General features: G+C 30.1%; 1 protein-coding gene across 1 annotated transcript in view; it reads right to left on the bottom strand.

The window, feature by feature from the left end:
- Positions 1–20,303, bottom strand: part of LOC129961970 (agrin-like) — a 309,476-nt gene that overhangs the window by 102,419 nt on the left and 186,754 nt on the right. The window contains exons 10-14 of the mRNA XM_056075621.1: positions 15,530–15,624; positions 13,977–14,091; positions 8,850–9,065; positions 2,022–2,255; positions 1,131–1,283 (exon numbers count right to left, since the gene is read on the bottom strand). Coding sequence (XP_055931596.1) covers positions 1,131–1,283; positions 2,022–2,255; positions 8,850–9,065; positions 13,977–14,091; positions 15,530–15,624 — 813 coding nt within the window. The remainder of the gene's footprint in view (positions 1–1,130; positions 1,284–2,021; positions 2,256–8,849; positions 9,066–13,976; positions 14,092–15,529; positions 15,625–20,303) is intronic.

Raw genomic sequence — 20,303 nt, forward strand, 5'->3', positions numbered from 1 at the left:
GACTCCTTAAATAGCGGTAAAGCATTCATTGTGTTGACTACCCTCCAATTCATCAAGATGTCGAAACTTGTAGGGGGAAAGAAATGCGATAAAATACATCTGAAACATTCTTTGAGTAGTATACTCCCTACGTAATTATCCGTGCAAATCGAATTTACTTCGTTACTCACCCTATGTTAAAATGCGAGCAAATTGCTTTTCAAGACATATTAGGGCTACGTCGAAATGCGTGTGGAATCCTTAGAGTGTTAAATAATTACAATTATATAATAAATATGCATTAATATGTTATGTTCTTAATAAATATGTTCTTATTTAAGCGTTACCTTGGCTATCATTTTAATGATGGAATGCTGACGAATTAACTTATGATAAAAATCAAGCATTATTATTTGAAATGCTTTTGGTAAATATGCATGTTGTATACTATTCCACACAAGCAAAATGCTATAGGTAGTTCATAAATGTCAAAGAAGAAATTAAAAAAGCATAGTTTTTGTCAAAAGGCATAAAAAATTACAGCAGACGAATTTTTATCATTCAATTTTGCGCAGTTTTTGTAAATAAGCGGATTTTGTCTCTAATAATATACTAGATTTCAAAGGTGTTAATATACATTGTTAGTTTTTCTTCTTAAAAATAAATGCATGAATTTAAGTTACGCAACATAATAAATGCATTTCGTAAAAACATTATATTATTACATCTTATATATACACAGTTTAGATTGAAAGTTAATTTATTTTACGTACGTCTTTTAAAATGCATGTGTTTAAAACATGTTAACATTTAGCTTTGTTCTAGTAGTTTTCTTTTTAGAATAATATAAAAAAATAGTGAGATGTAATCAGGATTTCTAAACTGGTTCTTCAGAAAATGTTTTTCTCACAATACACACTTTTCTATCATTCCCAACATTACTTAAATTTCCTGTTCAAATACTTTCAAGGAGAATTAAATCATTATGCTATCGACGCATTCAAAATTTTGAATAAAAATACACTGATCTTATCGAAATTTAAATAATAAATTTAATTTAAAAATTCATATTAACATTTGAAAAATTATTATCATAAATGATATTTTCATAGTAAAGAAATACTGCATGAAATTTAAAGGAAGTAGCTTACCTTCTCTGCAACATTTGGAGAACGCAGAGGACTTATGACAATAACTACCGGGAGGACACAGTTTGGATCCGATCCCATCCCCACAGTAGTAATCTTTGTTAGTGGAGGGATCAATTAATGGCATTTCTCCAGCACAGGGAACCTCTCGAAATTCTAGGCAAAAAAGTAAGCACAGTTTAGATTTGTCCTCATCAACGTTTCTTTTTCTTGTCAAATAATTATTTACTTATTATCAAAATTAGAAATGAAGTAAAGACATTTAGTATGTATTGAATGTTAACCATTAAAAGCTGAGTAGAAATCTTTCCAATTTGTACAAGCTGATTTTGCAAATATTAACCACGTGTTGTTGCATGAAATCAAAGCCATTGGAATAAAACAATGTATTTGTTAAAAAAATATTTAAAGATTTTTCCACTAGTACACTTATTTATACTTTAATGAACGCAAAGCATCGTTTTTAAAATTCAAATACATACATTTTCCAAGGATATATTTGAAAAATATATCCTTGGGAACTCCAAAGACAAGTGTTCTACGGAACACAGTTGTATATGATGGAGGAAAGAAAACACATTTAGGAATCTGCCATCAACAGAAAATCCTAGTTGTTTGAGCTGATTTTTAATGTTAATGTTTCAATCTAGTTTCCAATTTAATGATAAATGAATCACTTAAAACATATTTTCTTTTTAATTTGATGGAAATGCTAATATTTGTTAGTAACATTATATTTCATGTCAAGGTGCATTTTTTTCTTATTTAATGAAATTATTTTTAATTCGTTATTAGCTGACTAAGCTTTAATAATTTTGAATTTTTTAAAACCCATTTTTAAGTAAGGTGAATGAAATACACCACAATAAAAGAAAAGGGCCAAAGACAACATACCTTCACACATTTCAATATGTACAGGCATGACATTTTTCTGGAGATTACAAGATTCCTCTTTCAATTTGCATTCGTTGTCATATAATTTTCCATCTGATCCGCATACAGGATCTAATGTAGAGGGACAATGGAAATTGCAAACACAATGCGATATTCCATCCGTATTGTATTCGCACACTCCCCCGTATTTACAGGTCCGTTCTTCACAATCAATTTCCGCACCAGATCCTTCATCTAAAATGATGATAAATGCATTGTGTCTTAATATGAACTTGCAAAGTTGTATTTTTATATTTGAAACAATGTTTAAATGAGGAGATACAGTGAGATACAATATTAAGTTTCAACAAATACAAATTATTACAAAATCAAATAAATGAATTGTTGAAATATTAAAGAAATATTATTTCATTTTGGATGCGTTCGTTTTAAAGCAACTGCATAATTTTTTTCATTGAAGATTATTAAACAATTGTTTTGAATTCATGAAACAGATTCTCATCATTCAAGAAATGATAGAATTTGAAAAGTTTATGAATGATTACCAGAAGTCAAAACATTTACCTTTTCATTATTAATTTACCGAACACTTCGTTAACATATTTTGATAAAATTTAGGAGCCATCGAAATTCATACAGATTTGTAAGTTTTGCTAATCTGGAGATATTTGGAACGACAGCGAGGAATAGAATTATTTTTTTTAACGTAACATCTTTACCTTTAATAATATTGTAAGGCATGGTAAATTAATGTAGTTTCTGAAGAGACATATAAGAATTTTGTATAATGGGAGAAAGAGGTGATTCAAGCTCGCATGAAACACACAAAATCGATGACACTAATAACTCTACTCATTTTTAATACTGTATAAGGGATATGGACTGTATAAACCCCATTAATGCAAGACATTGTACGATCTCGATATTGTTCGACATTCTGAATGCAAGCCAATATCTTGCAGTTATCGTAGCAATGTTGACATTATGTGTTAACATTGCTACGATACCATTTTGTACTAATAGGGCAATTGTACAGGGTAAGATAGCTTTCATATAAAATGATATAAATAGTAGAGTCATCATATAATTATAAATAAACAAAAAAATCGAAAGTATAAATTAAGTTTTTTATTGTCTTTTAATTTTTTAGTTATTCCGTATTTGCATTAAGTGAAGAATAACTGTTGCCGCTCATTAACTTTAATTTGACTATCTGCTATCAATCTGAACAAACATTTCCCTTTTCAGGAGCATTATATAAATGTTTTAACTTAAAAAAACTATATAGCTGAAATGTTATCCTAGAAAATAAAATATTTTGCATTAAAAATATTTAATCTGCTGTTAGTTTCTCATAAGGAGGTGAGGTGTCGTATGCCTGATACCTTTTAAGGGATTTGAATATTCCTGGAAATCCTCCCGAGACTCATGGCATCTTTTATTGTGCCTCTTTTACATATAAAATTCGGAATATTTTACGCAAATTCAATATAATTGTTCAATTATAAAGGAATTAAGTTAAGCGTTTACTAAAGTTTTAAAGCTAGCTATTAAACTGCGCAGCAAAGATTTAGTTTCTTAATGTACTACATTTTGTTTCTCAGTAAGCATTTTATTGACATTTTATTCCTTTAAAGAATCTCTAGAGCTTTAATTAAACTTTTGAACATGAATTATTTATCTCAGTCATAGGGCGTTCACAATTAAACGACTCTATTTTAAAATTGTATATAGAACTAAACTAATGCTACGAAAGTTATGAAATTTTGTGTAGGATATAATGAAGGGATGGAACTTTCCTTAAGTGAAATAAAAAAATGTTGCCCAAAATTTCGCAGCCGGAGAGCAATTTTTCTAACGAATTTCTCGTTTACGACTCGTTCCATATTTTAACTTCTCTATCTTTTTATCCTTCGGTTACTCTAATGCAATAACTTATACTCATTAAATTACAGTCTCTAAAGGGAATGATAAACATTAGTTAAAAAAAACTTAAAACTCCTTTTGCTTGCATCTTCTACGAACACACTCAAGATCATTGTTCTCAACTGAAATTTACAAAAAAATTAAATATTTTGGCAGTTAATACAGTATGCTCCAAAATATACAGTACTGAAATGAAATAATGGACAGAATTACATTATTGATATCTGTGAGTTTATTTTTCCTCAGAAAAAATTAACCTACTTACATACACACACTATTAGCGCTTTGGTTTACCACGGTATGCATAACGTCCGTTTCAAAGTATGCACCGCCTTGTTGTAGACAGTGTTCATATAGTTCTGGCAGATTCTCAGATAAATCTGGAAACATAGTTTGCTGCAGACTCCTGTAAAAAGGGATGATTTTCTCAAGTAATGCAGGCACAGTTCTTGGTGGATCTACACAATTGATCAATCTCTTCTTTAACCCCACAAGTAAGCATCCTCTTCCGTTGACACAGTACACTACCAGAACGTTGAAATTTTGTAATAGACAGCATAACTGTGCTACTTTGTGCCGTCTTATTAAACTTCTTTTAGAGTTGTTCTGCCACCTTTATCAAACTCTGTCCACCATCACGACTGGTTCCGTATGAACAGAAATAATTCTCAATCATAAATACTTTTTTCTCCGTCGAGAGACCCATTTCCTACAACAACTGCAAAATACAACTTCCTTTTCACTACTGCGAAGACGTGTTGCTGATGTTATGCCTCGTCGTCAAATGCAACCACCTGTTCAATATGCACAAGTTTCAGTACTGCATATTTTGGAGCATACTGTGTTTCCTTTATGTCTTTCGATGCAGGCACTCGAGTTCTTTTATGAAATTCATCTTCGAATGTACGAGCAAATAACTGCGAAGCACGAGATCTCTTAACAAGGTATCAAGCTATAATTGCAATCTTTCGAAAAATTGACCGATAGCTAAATTTCGAACAAAATATTTATATAAACGAAGAAGAAACACATTTTTGTCATGTCATACAGCAGTTGTTATAAAACTACAAGCTTTCGCGGAGAGTTTCGTTTCAATATACTTGTTATTGATAGTAAAAATGTCATTACATTTACCAGCTTTGTAAGATAAATTGTTTTAGCAAAACGATTTGTTCTATAGAAATATTGGACTTTGGAGGGAATGTGAAAAGACCCATTGACTGCTAAAAATCTTCGATATCATATTTGATATCGAATGATTTGATTTAGTAATTATTTCGATTATATATTGAACAAACAAGTTAATATTTGAAGAAACAAGTTAATTTAATATTTGTTCCGGAAGGGAATGAAAACCTGTTACGGCAGGAACGTAAAGAAAACAGCACTTAAGGCAGAAGTGGGGCAAGCTTCCAACGTACATGCTAGCGTTACGAACCTGTGATGCGGCTTCCCAGCATAGCTGGTTCCATAGGAGAATCCAGAGATTGGCGACAAACTTGGCGACAATTTGGCGATTTTGGCGCCAAAATAGATTATACCCGAAACATCGAGAATTTTTCCGATCCGTCGAGCAGGAACGGAGATACACCTCGAACGTTCCTGATTGGTTGAGAGGCGTCTAGCCCCGCCTCCTGAGACCTATAAAAAGAAGCAGCCGCACCTGCTGAGCAGTCGTGAACCGGGACGGTGAATTGAGAAGTCGGAAGCGGCAGAGCAGAGCAAAAGTAGTGGTGAATTGAGGAGAAGTCGGAAGCGAGCAGAGCAGAGTAGTGGTGAACAACCGGTGAATTGAGGAGAAGTCGGAAGCGACAGAGCAGAGTAGTGTGAACCAGTGGTGAATCGAGTCGTGAACCGGAGCGGTGAATTGAGAAGAAGTCGGAAGCGGCAGAGCAGAGTAGAGTGAACCAGAGTCGTCGTCGTGAATTGGAGTGGTGAATAGAGTAGTCGGAATCGGCAGAGAGAACTGGCCTTCCAGAGATCAGCGGAGCAGCGACGGAGTCAAGTGAGTGCTGAATTAAGTTGTCCGCTACGGTCTGCATTAGAGTCTGTTGTGCGCTGTTGTCTGCACGTCTCGGCTGAAGATAATTGTGTGCTGTATATAGTTGTCGTCTTTGTGTTGTCCTGTGTATCTTCGTGTAAATAAACGTCGTTGTTTCATTTTCTACTGCCGCCTGCTGATTGAGTGTTCTCCACACCATATAACTCCCACTATCCAAACGAACCCCGGACAATTTTCGCAACACTAGTATCGGTGTCCGCCATGTGGTAAAAAAAATTAGTTAAGTCCTTTTATATATCCAGACAGTTATGCGAAGTATCATCTGGTATTATCCTTACAAGCTTAAACCTGTACAGATATCGCTATCATATGATTTTAAGATTAGACAGCGGTTCTCACTTCTGTTTTTTAAATGCTTTTTTGACTAAGAGTGGCATTGGAATATTTTTTGGACAGAAGAAGTGCAGTTTCATGTGGACGGTTCGTCAAATACTCACAACTACAGATTTTAGAAAGTGAAAATCCGCGTACAATCTTAAAGGTTCCATTGTAGTAATGAGAACTAATGGTGTGATCTATGTTTACTGCATAATTTATTCTTCAACTGCTTTCTTTGAGGAATTAAATGCTAGTGAACATGCTCATTCACCAAGCACATATATTCATTTTTATTACACAAATTTGCTTCAGATACGAATATACATCAATGCCTTTCACTCGCAGTTTTTATGCAAAATGGAGCTGCGTCTTTCATTAAACTTTCTGTCAAGGACGTCTTCAAAAATGACTTATTACAGAAGAACGTGCCATTGACCACTACTTTTGAGATCTATGGCCTCTCCGATTTTCAGACAGCAGTCCATGTGATTTTTGGCTTTGGGGGCATTTGGTAAGTCGTGATAATCTAAAAATTTTACTTGCTCTTGAAAGCAGTATTTCAAGGCACGATTGCAGCATTTCTCAGAGCATACTGCGATCATCCAAGGAGCACGCCACCTTGCACGATTCCAAATGGTAGCTGAAGATTATGGCCGTCATGTTTAACATACCTTATTGTAATAAAATTTGTAAACTATCGTAAATGTATGTTATGATCCCTTTGACAATGGAATTTTGAACTAATTTTTTACTCACTAAAGCATACTCATATCTCTTTATTATTCCCTGCACAAACTTTCATAATTTTCTGAATAATAGTTTCGTCTATTAACTTTTAAACACTCCTTTAATGATGAACCCTGCATATTTCGTTCGCATAATATAGTATGTATCTGCCACAATTATTAAGAATTATCTCTTTGAATTAAAAGTAATCAGTTGAATGTTTAAAAAGCGTACTTATACGCCTGAAATATAAGAACCATTTTTCAAAAATGTATGTTCATTCAATGAATACATATTTTTCTTTAAAGAACGTATTTATGCTAACTATCTGGAATCAAACAAAAATAATAAATAAATAGCATCGCTTTCTCAATATAATGTTTCGAAAATGTTTTTCTTTTTAAATTTTAACCAGCCGGCGTATCGTAAGGCATTTTCAGTTTACTTAAATTAAAAGCATGCATCTTATCCAATGAAATTCAAAAGAAAAAAAAGCATATAATTTCCTCTAATTTTTTTTTATTTCTCTTAGCTTGCAAAAAAATTTGCTGTTGCAAAAAAATAATACTAAACAAAGAAAATTTAACGTGAAAAAAGAAGGAAGCACTTACTTTAGGAGTTTTTTATATGCTTTATCTTATTTATAATTAACAAGCATAAAGAGACAATGCCATTATTAGGCTTAAATTTGCGGAAATTAAACATTTAATACATTACTTTTTTGCAAATATTTAAACTGAAATCGAGAGTGCAAATATAAAAAGGGAAATTCATATTTAAATATTTTTATTTATTTAAATATTCCCAAAAAATTTGCGTTAAAACATTTGAATATAAATATTTTGTATTAAAATAAAATATAAATAATAATATGTAATGTCTATTGCATTTTTTTTTATTGCAAGAACCATCATATATCTGTTACAATTTAATAAAAAATAATTGTAAAAAAAGAAAACATTTTTTATTTCATCATAAGTAACATTCCAACATATTTTAAATGTATATAAATAAATCATAATTATATGATTTAAAATTTATTACATTAAAATTCCTAGATATATAAAGAAAAATGACTGGAAATTTTCAGTAATAAATTATTTCTCATTTGTTTTATGTAATCGATATAATGACATAACTAAACAGTTTCAGTAAGTTTCAGCTCATAATAATTATATTTATATCCTCATAAATTGACAATTTTGATGCGCCGCTATCAAACTTAATAATATCAAATTTAATTTCAGACAACATCATAAATATTTATATCATTACTCAAACTGTTCGCATAATATCGGAATGACATTATTAAAATTTTATGTTTTCAAGAGTGGGCTTCAAAATTTTTGCTATAGTATTTATTTTTGCATTAAGAAAGATAATATTATTTACAGATGTGTTAGATCATTTTTATTATATTTTTTTATGGAAATGATGCCAATTAATACTATTGCCTCGACTTTATCCCAAAAAGATCGCAAAGTCACTTTGATTTTTTATAGAATGCTGAAGGTAACAAAATAGTCAAGTGGTCTTAAGGACGCCACACTATTAAACACATATTTGTGCTTATAAACCAATGAGAATTATTGAAGTATACACCAAATCTGAACTGTAGACAATCCTTCAAATGTCTCCATAAAACGATGTCTACATAAATGCAACCTTAAACAATTTGAGAAGAATCGAAATATGCAAAACTTACTGAGTATTCCCATCTTGCCTATATTTGAAAATTGTTATCCACAAGTAAAAGAGAGATCTAGAATCCGTTGATAAAGTATAGAAATAGTTACCTTGTGATTCTCCAGCTTCATCACATTCTCCATAAAAAAGCATGTTGAGTTCCTGGTCATGCAAACATGCAGCATGACGCATTTCGCACTCATTTCTGTATGTGACCCCATCGTTTGCACAAACTGTTTCAGATACCTTAGGGCAATCCGTCGGACAGACACATTTGCCCTCTTCACATCTAGCACCATATTTACAATGTACATGACGACATAGATCTACAAACAGAAAAAAAGAAAAGAAAAAAAATAGAGTTTAAAATTTATGTCTATATCATCTTCCCAAGTCATAACTTGACAATATAACTTTTAATATGCGCAACAACTAATGAATTAAGAAGTTTTCAAATTTCATATTCATATGAAGTTTTTTTTTTTCCATTCTGATTTTAGTTTTAAAGGATGTGTTTATTTTTGTACTGACCTGAAAGTGATAAAATTTTTTAAAAATGCTACTCTTATTTTTCATTTTATTTCCCATAAAGTATTTATTTCCATTCCAATTCTTGAATAAAAACATCATTCGAAGCATATTGTAAGTTATTAGGATACGATCTAATCAATTTGATACTAAATTTACCACGAACTGTCAAACAACCGTCTTCTATTGATAATTTCAATTTATTGGTAGGTTTAGCGTTAATATGAAGAATAATATTTTATATTATCGGAAAAGTAGAATAATTTATTTCTGGAAATGCTTTCTGATTCATAAACAAAAACATCATTCGAGGTATGATGTAAGTTGTTCGGATCTGAACTGATCCATTCTAATTAATGCAGCGAACGGTCAAACGATCGTCTTCTAGTGGTAATTTCAATTTATCGATTATATATATTTAATGTTAACACATAGAATAATATTTTATATTATAAAACCAATTCCCCTCTTTTTTTGAAGTGTCGAGAAACAACAGAACAGCTTACTAACTTGTTTATGGATATCCTTTCAACGTAACTCATAGCTTTTTTTTAATGAGAAGCAATTTAAAGAATTCTTAAACAACCTACACTAAGCAATTTATCGAAATTTATTTGCTTTAAAATTTAATTCTGAAAATGTGGAAATAGCTTTTGCAATAGTTTCGATAATTTTCTTAGGTTTTCCATTCAATATTAACTTAATGTTAAATATATATATATATATTTCGTTTTGGTTCAATAAAATCTGTGTTATTTATGTAAACAAATTCAAACTCATACTATATATAAAATAGTATTATACTCATAGTATGACTGTAGTATAATCATTCAAATAGGAATTTATTAAAATATTACGAATAGATTTTAGAAAAAGAGTAAGAAAAAAAATGGACTTGTGGATGAAAAGTGCAGGCCATCCTTGCAATAAACTGATTATAAAAAGTTTAATATTTCACAATGCAGAGATATTTCCAATTTGGGCAAGGAGAATTTTAGTGAACTATAATGCTATATGTTTGTTGCTGAAGTGCCTGAAAAACAATTTATTAAGGGGACGTTGGATTCTATTAGTGACTTTTGTGAATTATTCATGTAGTTTTATTCACTTTTTTAATCGTATGTTTTAAAATATAAATAAATCAAATTCCTAAAAAAAAAAAAAAAAAAAAAAACCTTGAAAACAAATATATTATTTTTTTAAAAAAATAAAAAGATATATATTATTTTTAAAGATTTCAAAATATTTCAGGTTCAGGTTTCAAAATATTTAAATTATCCTTTCTTTATTATCAAATACAAATTTATTTGTATATGTAGATATGTATGACTTTGTAATTCCAATTAAATGCTAATTTTTTAGAAATATTTTTAAGCATACAAATTGAATTTTCTTAAGAATTTTATATTTTTTGAACTAAAATTGAATTTTAACTATTTATAAAAATTGAAATATAAAATACATATCCTGTTTTCTTTTAATACCGAACATAAATCTTTATTATCAAAAAATTAAATAATTTCTTCAAAAATTAAGACACCTGATACATTTCAAGATGATTTAATCTAATTGCAATATCATTTTTAGAAAAGTTATATATTTTTTTCACTAAACTCTTCAAATATTCATTTTATTGAACAATATATTTTAGAACACTATTTTAGTTGAATATAAACATGCATTTTGGTAGTGACTTTGGTAAATAAACTTTACGTTTTCGTTCATCTTTGCTTATTTTAAAATCCCTGAAAACTTTTATCAAAAGTCAAATTATTAACGATCAATACTTATTTGAAAACTATATTTCAGGTAAAAAATTCTGATGCCGAGGAGTTTCATGTGCATAGAATAAAGAGATTACTTAGAAAATGAACAGAAAAATTAAGCACAATTAAAGACAGGATTATTGATAATTGTATCATTAACATACTGCTATTTTCTTTTTCATTAGCTAATTAGATATTAGTCTTTATTGGGAGAATTTATTCTCAAATGAACGAAAAATTCCGAAATATTATTATTCGATGGAAAAATTTTAAGGAATCTACAAATATCTATAAATGAATTAATTTTACTTTATAAATTTAAATTACAGACAACTTGAAATACATACATTACAAATTCTACAAACCGGCAAATAAAATCGTATAAAATCGTAAGTTTAATTTTTTTTAAATAAAAAATTGAACAGGGGAAAAAATAAAACAATGGACTATAAGCACAAGAAAAGAAAAAGCATATAAACACCATATGAAGCTTAATAAAAAAAACTGTAATAAAAAATAAATCAAAAGAAAAAATATATAGATAAATAGAAAACTTTTAGATTGCTAAGCCCATAAATAAGTTTTGCATGATTCTTGATTCGAGGTTCTAATCCTAAATGAAGAGCAAAAAAATTGAAGTCTGTGATTGACATATTATTTGTAAGATTTTAAAAAAAAATATTGTAGTTTACTTTGTCGTGAAGGAATTTTAAAATATCAGGAAGCTTTTGTTGGTGTATATAGTATAACTACTTGGACTACATTTTTCTACACAACTGCTGTTGCGATGTGTTTATGGCAGTAAGATATATATGGTACTGAAATCAAAGCAACCTTTTTTTCATTCTATTTCCAGGACTGTTTGAGATTCTGAAGATTATTTCGCATGTTCCTCTGATCGTTTCTCTGAAAGCCAATTTTTTTCACTAATATTTAAAGTATCAAAGTTCATTTGCAATTGCAAGTAGAAAAATTGCGTAAGGATGAAGGAAGATGTACCTGTAGCGTATATTCTTTGTCTAAATGATTTGCACACTCATTTCTGAAATAGAAGACGTGAGATTTGGGCATTTGTTTATTAAAAAGCAAAAGAGTTTTAAACTCATGGACCAAGTAATGATGTGATTTTGGATTACCATTAGGTAATAACTCTCAGTCCAAATTTTGATTGAAATATAAAAATATGTCTATGAGATTTTCTGCTTGAAAAACAGTCATTAAGATTATTATGCCACGAATCTGTTTCATTATTTTTCGATCCGATGTTTCATTATTTTCATAAATCACACATATACTCCCATTTCATTTGTCTGCTCTTAATCTATTAATTTAAATAGTTTTGGCTTTTAATTCTTATTCATAACTTCATTCTTTACGACGTCTTATAAAGAATGTAGATGAATTTCAGCAGTAGGAATCAAAAACATCGGAAATTGATTTGTTTTTTTCTAACAATTTGGCGTACACTAGAAAGTAGATCTTAATAATTCTTTAGAGTAGCAACGGTAGCAATATTTGAAAATTTTTCAAACCTCTTTTGTGTAATTATTCTTTGTTGTCATTTATCCAATTACTGACAGCAAGCAATACATTCGGTTATTGTTATTGTAACTTTAGTTCAGTTGATAGACATTTTCGACGCCTTTCATTAGGTAGGCAATTTCATCGTCTACAAATCTGTTAAGATTTATTCAATTCCTAGAATAGATTGAATGTATGGCTGACTTGTTTCACTCAGCCGTTAAGCGGGGGACTCATCTTAAACTTTATCTACTGTCAATAGGCAATTAGAAAAAGTGACCTTAAGTTTAGTTTAGAAAGCTTACCATGATTCGAGTACATCTAACAAAACGTCACCAATAAAATTTCAGAAAATGTTTTTTAATAAAAGAATTATGTTTATTTCTACGGATAAAAGAAAAACAGAATAAAAAACATTCATAATGCTGCTTTTTAGATCAAGATTTAATATAATGATATAAAAGCAAAACACATGCAGCTTCTAAGAATTTCTGGTCGACCTCTATACGATGTTGCCAATGATAGTTAGACTTTTTTCATTTTCATTCACCTGAAGATCTTTTGAGCTTCCTGTTGTTATTGCTCATTCCACACACGTTTAATCATTTTTAAATTCTCATATAAGTAGTATGGAAAAAAAAATAATCGTCGAAAAATTCGAACTCGGGGTTTGGACAAATCCCCACGTTTTATATCTATCTGAGTTCGAAAAACCTATAAATGCATCCATCTATCTGTTTTTCTGAGATAAAGATACCTCGAAAATGATTTGATCTGGACGGAACCAATTTGGCATACAATCTTTGTACAGAATTTGTAGTTTTATATCAAATTTAAGCAAAATCTGTCCCTGAAGTTTTCGAATATAACTTAAAAAGATAATTACAAAACGAAGAAGAATTGATAGATAAAATTGGGTTCACAAATTTATTATCTAAAGTGTATAGATGTATCAAATTTTGAGCCAAATCCAACAAGAAGTTGACTCTCTGATGTTCTGTAGTATGAGAAACCAGTAATAGTGATAACTGAAAAACTGAAATATTTAAATACATCAAATGTGGTATGGGATTTTGTGAATACAAGTGTAGTTTTGTGTCAAGTTTTAATTCCAACCGGGTGGGAAAAATAAGTTTAAATCGCAAATTCGATTTTTGGCAGCTATTAACCATACACCAGAGATTAATTGCCAAATAACTCGCCAAAGATAGCATGATAGATTCAGTAAAAATACTAAATTCACGAAATTGGTTAATATTACTCAACGAGTGTTTGCTTACTTTCGAATATGTAAGATGTTCCAAGAAAAACACCTTTATTCTGAGAAAGTTTTGGGAGTTGAAATACAAAGTTATATTATTTATTTAGTAGGAGTTGAATTATTTATTTTATACATATATTACACTAATAATAGACACTTACCACATGGACCTTTAGATACAACCATTACATATTGAGCTTTTCTGCATGCTTCGACTCTCATTTCGCATTCATTTAGATATGTGACTTCATCAGTGCCACAAACAAGAGATTCAACCTGAGAAATAAATGTTTTACCTTTGATCATAAGAGAATATTTTGCATTATTTTTTTTCAAATAAATGCACATTTAGTGATTAGGTTAAAATAATTAATTTGACCTTGATAGAAATATTTACTGAATTCTGCTTTTTATTTGTAAAGATGTATTTTACATCCTCTTATGATAATTACTGAAATGTAATCTAATGAAAATGAACAATTACTTCAATTATATATTGCTCATTAGCAAATAATAATTTTTGTGGTCAGTTTTTTTAGTTATTTTGGCTAATATTTTACTAATTAATAATATGAATGGAACTTTTTTTTGTGTTGAGGATTTCCCTGCGATTGAAAGATTGAAAAAGATGTTTTGTAAGTAAGCTTTAGATAAGTAACTGTTTGATGATCATTAGAATATTTTATTCCTTTAATGCTTTATTGAGATAGAGCTTTCGATTTTTCTATTTATTATTTTCCTTTCTTAAAAAACATTAAATATAGTTTCATATTGAAAATATGTCAAGAAAATAGAGGAAATCTTTTATCCCTGACTTAAATCGTTTGTTTGAGAACTTTATTTGTTTGTTTAGAACTTTATTACTACAAAAATATCGCAAATATAATTCTAAGTTCATCATTTTAAGAGCGTTGATGGTGAAAATGTTTTCCCTATTAAGATTAACTTATAATCATTTGAAAATAAATTTTACAAAATAATTTTTGCTTACCTTTAACAGAGAAGAAATTTATTATGAACCAGATATAATCAACAAAAGAAAAAGTTACTATTACCCTTTATCATGATAATTTAATAATGGGATATTCAAATCAATTTTTCTTAATTTTTCCGTCTGCTTTCATAAAGAATTGATAATCTTTTGATTCGCATTAAGTAATACATACTTTTAATAGTAATTATTCATTGATATTAGTGTGTTTGTGATTACATAAACATTTCTGTGAAACGCGTTTAAAATTTTTCAAATAAGCATTTATTTCGGTCTTTGTAATATTTAAATACAAATATTTATCAATAAAGAAAAAACATGTTAAAAAATACGTTATTTTTTATTTCCAGATATTTTTTTTTTACATCTGATAAAACTTTTCTACCATACTATTCTTAAACGAATTTACTTTTTCCATGAAAATCGGTTTAAAATTTAACAGGGAGAGAAAGTACTGTGGTGAAAGCTTATAAGCTAGGTAATAGCTACGAAACACGAGTAATTACTTTTGCCTTGTTGTCTTGTTACGCGGCTACGGAGCCTAGCGTCGCAGATTCGATCCTTTCTCATAACAATCGTTACAGTTTAATAAATCAAAAGCATAGTTAAAAAAATAAATTTATCAGGTCATTATCATGTAAAAATTTATCATGTGGGATCATCGTGTCAAGATAATGATAATAACTTATAAATGTATGCAATTTATAAAATGTCCCTACTTACTTTGATGCAAGTTTTCGGGCACACACATCTCCCATTTCCTCTGCCATCGCTTTCACAAACAGCATAATATTCACATCTTTTATTTTCACAGCCAGCTGAATTTAAAATAAAAAAATAATTTCAAAAAAAATTAGTAATATTTTTAGAAACTTGTTTCATATGCAGCCTTCAATAACTTCAATGCTAAATTTTACCAAACGACATTTCAGTACAGCATTAAAAAAAGACTTTTTACATCCTTAATAGAAGAATGTAATGTTATTTAAACATTTCCTTTAAAGTATATTAAAATGAACCGTATATGAATGTACAAAATATTTCCAATCATTATTTTTTTTCGTGAACTAATGAAGGTAGGAAGATTGGTTTGATGCATACGGCTATTGATTTTTATTTCCAATACCTCTCTAGTTTACCCAAAGGGTCTTAAGCTTTCGCGTGTCACTCCTATCACGATACCGTACATGAACCTCCTTCACCACCCTACTCTCTCGGTATGATTCCGCATGAATTCTGATTTTTACCCAATATTTCAGCCCAGAAAAAATATCAGTAAAGATTAGTGACCAGACATGCACCATCCTAAAAGGCTTCACTAATGAACTAATAACTACTTCCTACCTTCATAAACTAATGAAGGTATTAAGATTGGTTTGATTCAGACGGATATTGATTTTTATTTCCAATACTTCTCTAGTTTACCCAAAGGGTCTTAAGCTTTCGCATGTCACTCCTATCACGATACCGTACATGAACCTCCTTCACCACCCTACTCTCTCGGTATGATTCCGCATGAATTCTGATTTTTACCCAATATTTCAGCCCAGAAAAAATATCAGTAGAGATTAGTGACCAGACATGCACCATCCTAAAAGACTTCACTAATGAACTAATAACTACTTCCTACCTTCATAAACTATGAAGGTATTAAGATTGGTTTGATTCAGACGGATATTGATTTTTATTTCCAATACTTCTCTAGTTTACCCAAAAGGTCTTAAGCCTTCGCGTGTCACTCCTATCACGATACCGTACATGAACCTCCTTCACCACCCTACTCTCTCGGTATGATTCCGCATGAATTCTGATTTTTACCCAATATTTCAGCCCAGAAAAAATATCAGTAGAGATTAGTGACCAGGCATGCACCATCCTAAAAGACTTCACTAATGAACTAATAACTACTTCCTACCTTCATAAACTATGAAGGTATTAAGATTGGTTTGATTCAGACGGCTATTGATTTTTATTTCCAATACCTCTCTAGTTTACCCAAAGGGTCTTAAGCTTTCGCATGTCACTCCTATCACGATACCGTACATGAACCTCCTTCACCACCCTACTCTCTCGGTATGATTCCGCATGAATTCTGATTTTTACCCAATATTTCAGCCCAGAAAAAATATCAGTAGAGATTAGTGACCAGACATGCACCATCCTAAAAGACTTCACTAATGAACTAATAACTACTTCCTACCTTCATAAACTAATGAAGGTATTAAGATTGGTTTGATTCAGACGGATATTGATTTTTATTTCCAATACTTCTCTAGTTTACCCAAAAGGTCTTAAGCCTTTGCGTGTCACTCCTATCACGATACCGTGCATGAACCTCCTTCACCACCCTACTCTCTCGGTATGATTCCGCATGAATTCTGATTTTTACCCAATATTTCAGCCCAGAAAAAATATCAGTAGAGATTAGTGATCAGACATGCACCATCCTAAAAGACATCACTAATGAACTAATAACTACTTCCTACCTTCATAAACTAATGAAGGTATTAAGATTGGTTTGATTCAGACGGATATTGATTTTTATTTCCAATACTTCTCTAGTTTACCCAAAGGGTCTTAAGCTTTCGCATGTCACTCCTATCACGATACCGTGCATGAACCTCCTTCACCACCCTACTCTCTCGGTATGATTCCGCATGAATTCTGATTTTTACCCAATATTTCAGCCCAGAAAAAATATCAGTAGAGATTAGTGACCAGACATGCACCATCCTAAACTTCCGACAATGGCAGAACTGTAAGGAGAAGTGCGCAGAAGAGAAAGAGGAGTACTATAAACATTAGTGCAAGATTGCTGTATCTCAATACTAGTACTTCTTATAAATAAATTTATGATAATTATTGAAGAAACCTTGAATACTGAACACGAAGTTGTCCCATTGTAGAGAATAGTTGATGACTTCTTTCTTATAACTTCTGGAACTTCTGATGCGCAAAATGTTTGCCCATTTTTGAAGAAGATAAATTTAAGGCAGGCACTCAATTTCCTTTGCAGATTTATGTTTGACTTTTCATGGGTTTATTTGATAGTCAGTTAAATAATATGCATGGTAAATCTAAATTACATAGGCCCATTTTCTGATCAATGCTTGTCTTAAAAAGAAGCACATTTTCCAAAGAGTTTCATCCACCATATCTCTAAGCTTAATTTATTTGAATCCCTCTCCAGAAGACAATTCATCATCGCATAACAAGGATCTATTAAGATTTTAAAACTCGCTCGCCTGCAAGTTTTGGAGCTTGATGAGACAAGGACTCATCAGTTACTTCATTTCATGTAAGATGTTATTCTGTGAGAAATATATTACAATGATTGGAAGTAATAACTATTATAATATCTACTATTTTATTCGATCTATATTAGTTCTGAATATTACTGTCTTTTCATGCCACATGGAAAATAATTTTAGTATACCTCGGTGTTTATTAATTGGAAAGGCAAATGCAAATTTTCTAAATATGAAACACAAATGTATATAAGCTGCTGATGATAATTTCAGCGTTTCACAGAAGCTTTGAAAATGCATTCTATACCCAAACCTAATTTTGATAGCTTAAATAATTATTCTAAAGATAAAACACCTCATGAGATATTCAAAACTGGAATCAATCGAGTCATTTTTTTTTTTCAGTTTCAATTTAGTCTGTTCCTTTTTTCATGGACTTAAACGATTCATTTTTTTTTCAGATGACATTTTAATTGAGAATAAATTTATTTTTATATTAAATATTTAAGGTAATGGGAAATGCAATTTCTTCTTTCATTTTTTATCGATTTGAAATTCATCGAATCATCTAATATCCACTTCTAAAACTAAAAAAAAATAGGGACATTGTTTAGAATTGATATGAAACGAATAAATTACTCAGTACCAAAAGACATATTAGAATGAATGTTTAATTTATTCGAAGTTACTTAAAGTTAGGATAAGTGCGTACATTAAATTGTCAAAGAATTTTAAGAGAGATTTAATAATTGCCGAATGTAAAACGAAATAAGAAAGGGAAACTCCATTACACGGCTTCTATACAGATGCTGAAATATAAATATCTTTTCAACGTGCTCCTTTCGAGAAATTTGATGCTTATTATTCCTTTTCTGGCTGACAATTAAATAAAAAATATTAACATTCTAATCAATCATAAATGATTTTTAAGATGTTGCATATAATTGTATATATAAAAATGTTAAGTAAATGTCACCCAAGAAGAAAGCAGTATAGATATAACTTTACATTAATAGGTTATTTGAAGGAAAAAAAACCCCTATTAATTATGTTTTACCGTCCAAAATTTTACAAGTGAATCGTAATTGCTTTAGAGAGATAATTAAGTTGCATGATTAAATAATGGTAATTAAAAGAATTGCTCATTGCTAAGCGACAGTGCACAGTTATAAATGAAGATACAATATACCATATCTAAAAACAAATGCAATGAAGTAAAAGAAATATTGAAAGGAGGGTTAGCTTTCTCGAGGATATGGTAGAATATTTTTAACTTTCAGAAGTAGAAGCAGAATTCAGTAACTTCCAGCGTTTGAATGCAGCAAGAAGGGTTTGAACAGTTCGGTTTCATTATGAATACAAGATATTTATGACACAATATAAATTCCTTAACTTCTTCGGAGAAACGCAGTCACTAACCGCGGTTGTTATTATGAGCTGTACCATAACAAATGTTTAAAAGTACTTAGTATCTCAAACAACTACCAAACATAAATCTGATCCTCTCTTGTACCTCTTTCTCAAACTAATTCCAGCGTCAACTGAATATATTAACCCCATTTACAGAAACAAATAGTGAATTTCCTAAGCCAGGGAAAAGGAAAATGAAATATATCGAACGATTAAATATTTCTTCAATGAACTAAGCTCTTCTATTGTAATAAATTTTCTATATTGCATTGCATATTTATTTTCCTATTTACTTACTGTTCTTTTTCCTTTTTGTTCAAAATTTCATACTGAACATTTCATTTCTCCAAGTATAACAAGAATAGAAAATGTAAAATTTGATCTTTTTGATTAGGTTCAAAACTTAACGTTTCTAAAAATCTGCTTCTAATTTTTTTTGCATAATTCTTTATTTATTACCAGAATAAGAGATTTATGAATCATAAAACAAAATAATATCACAAAAAATTCTTCTTTCACATCCCCCGCCGATAGAATATAAACATTTAAATTACAAATTTAAAGTATTATTATAAAATTTCTATTTGTAAAACGCATTAAAACGAGATCATGTTAAATAAATGTAATTGGTTTCATCTATAATTCTAAGAATCTATAAGCAGAATGATCATAAAAAATTATTTGCCGGCAGGTGAGTTGTTAATATCTGTTCGGCTCAATTCCTCAAAATGAAATTTGTTATACAATTATTTGAAGACCTGAGCTCAAGATTGTCGTAAGCAATGACAAAACAGAAAGATGCACAGTTAAAGTTAGAATTGTAAGTTTTTAAATTTTGG

The sequence above is a fragment of the Argiope bruennichi genome, chromosome 2 (assembly GCF_947563725.1).
Source record: "Argiope bruennichi chromosome 2, qqArgBrue1.1, whole genome shotgun sequence".
In the NCBI taxonomy this organism is placed as follows: domain Eukaryota; kingdom Metazoa; phylum Arthropoda; class Arachnida; order Araneae; family Araneidae; genus Argiope; species Argiope bruennichi.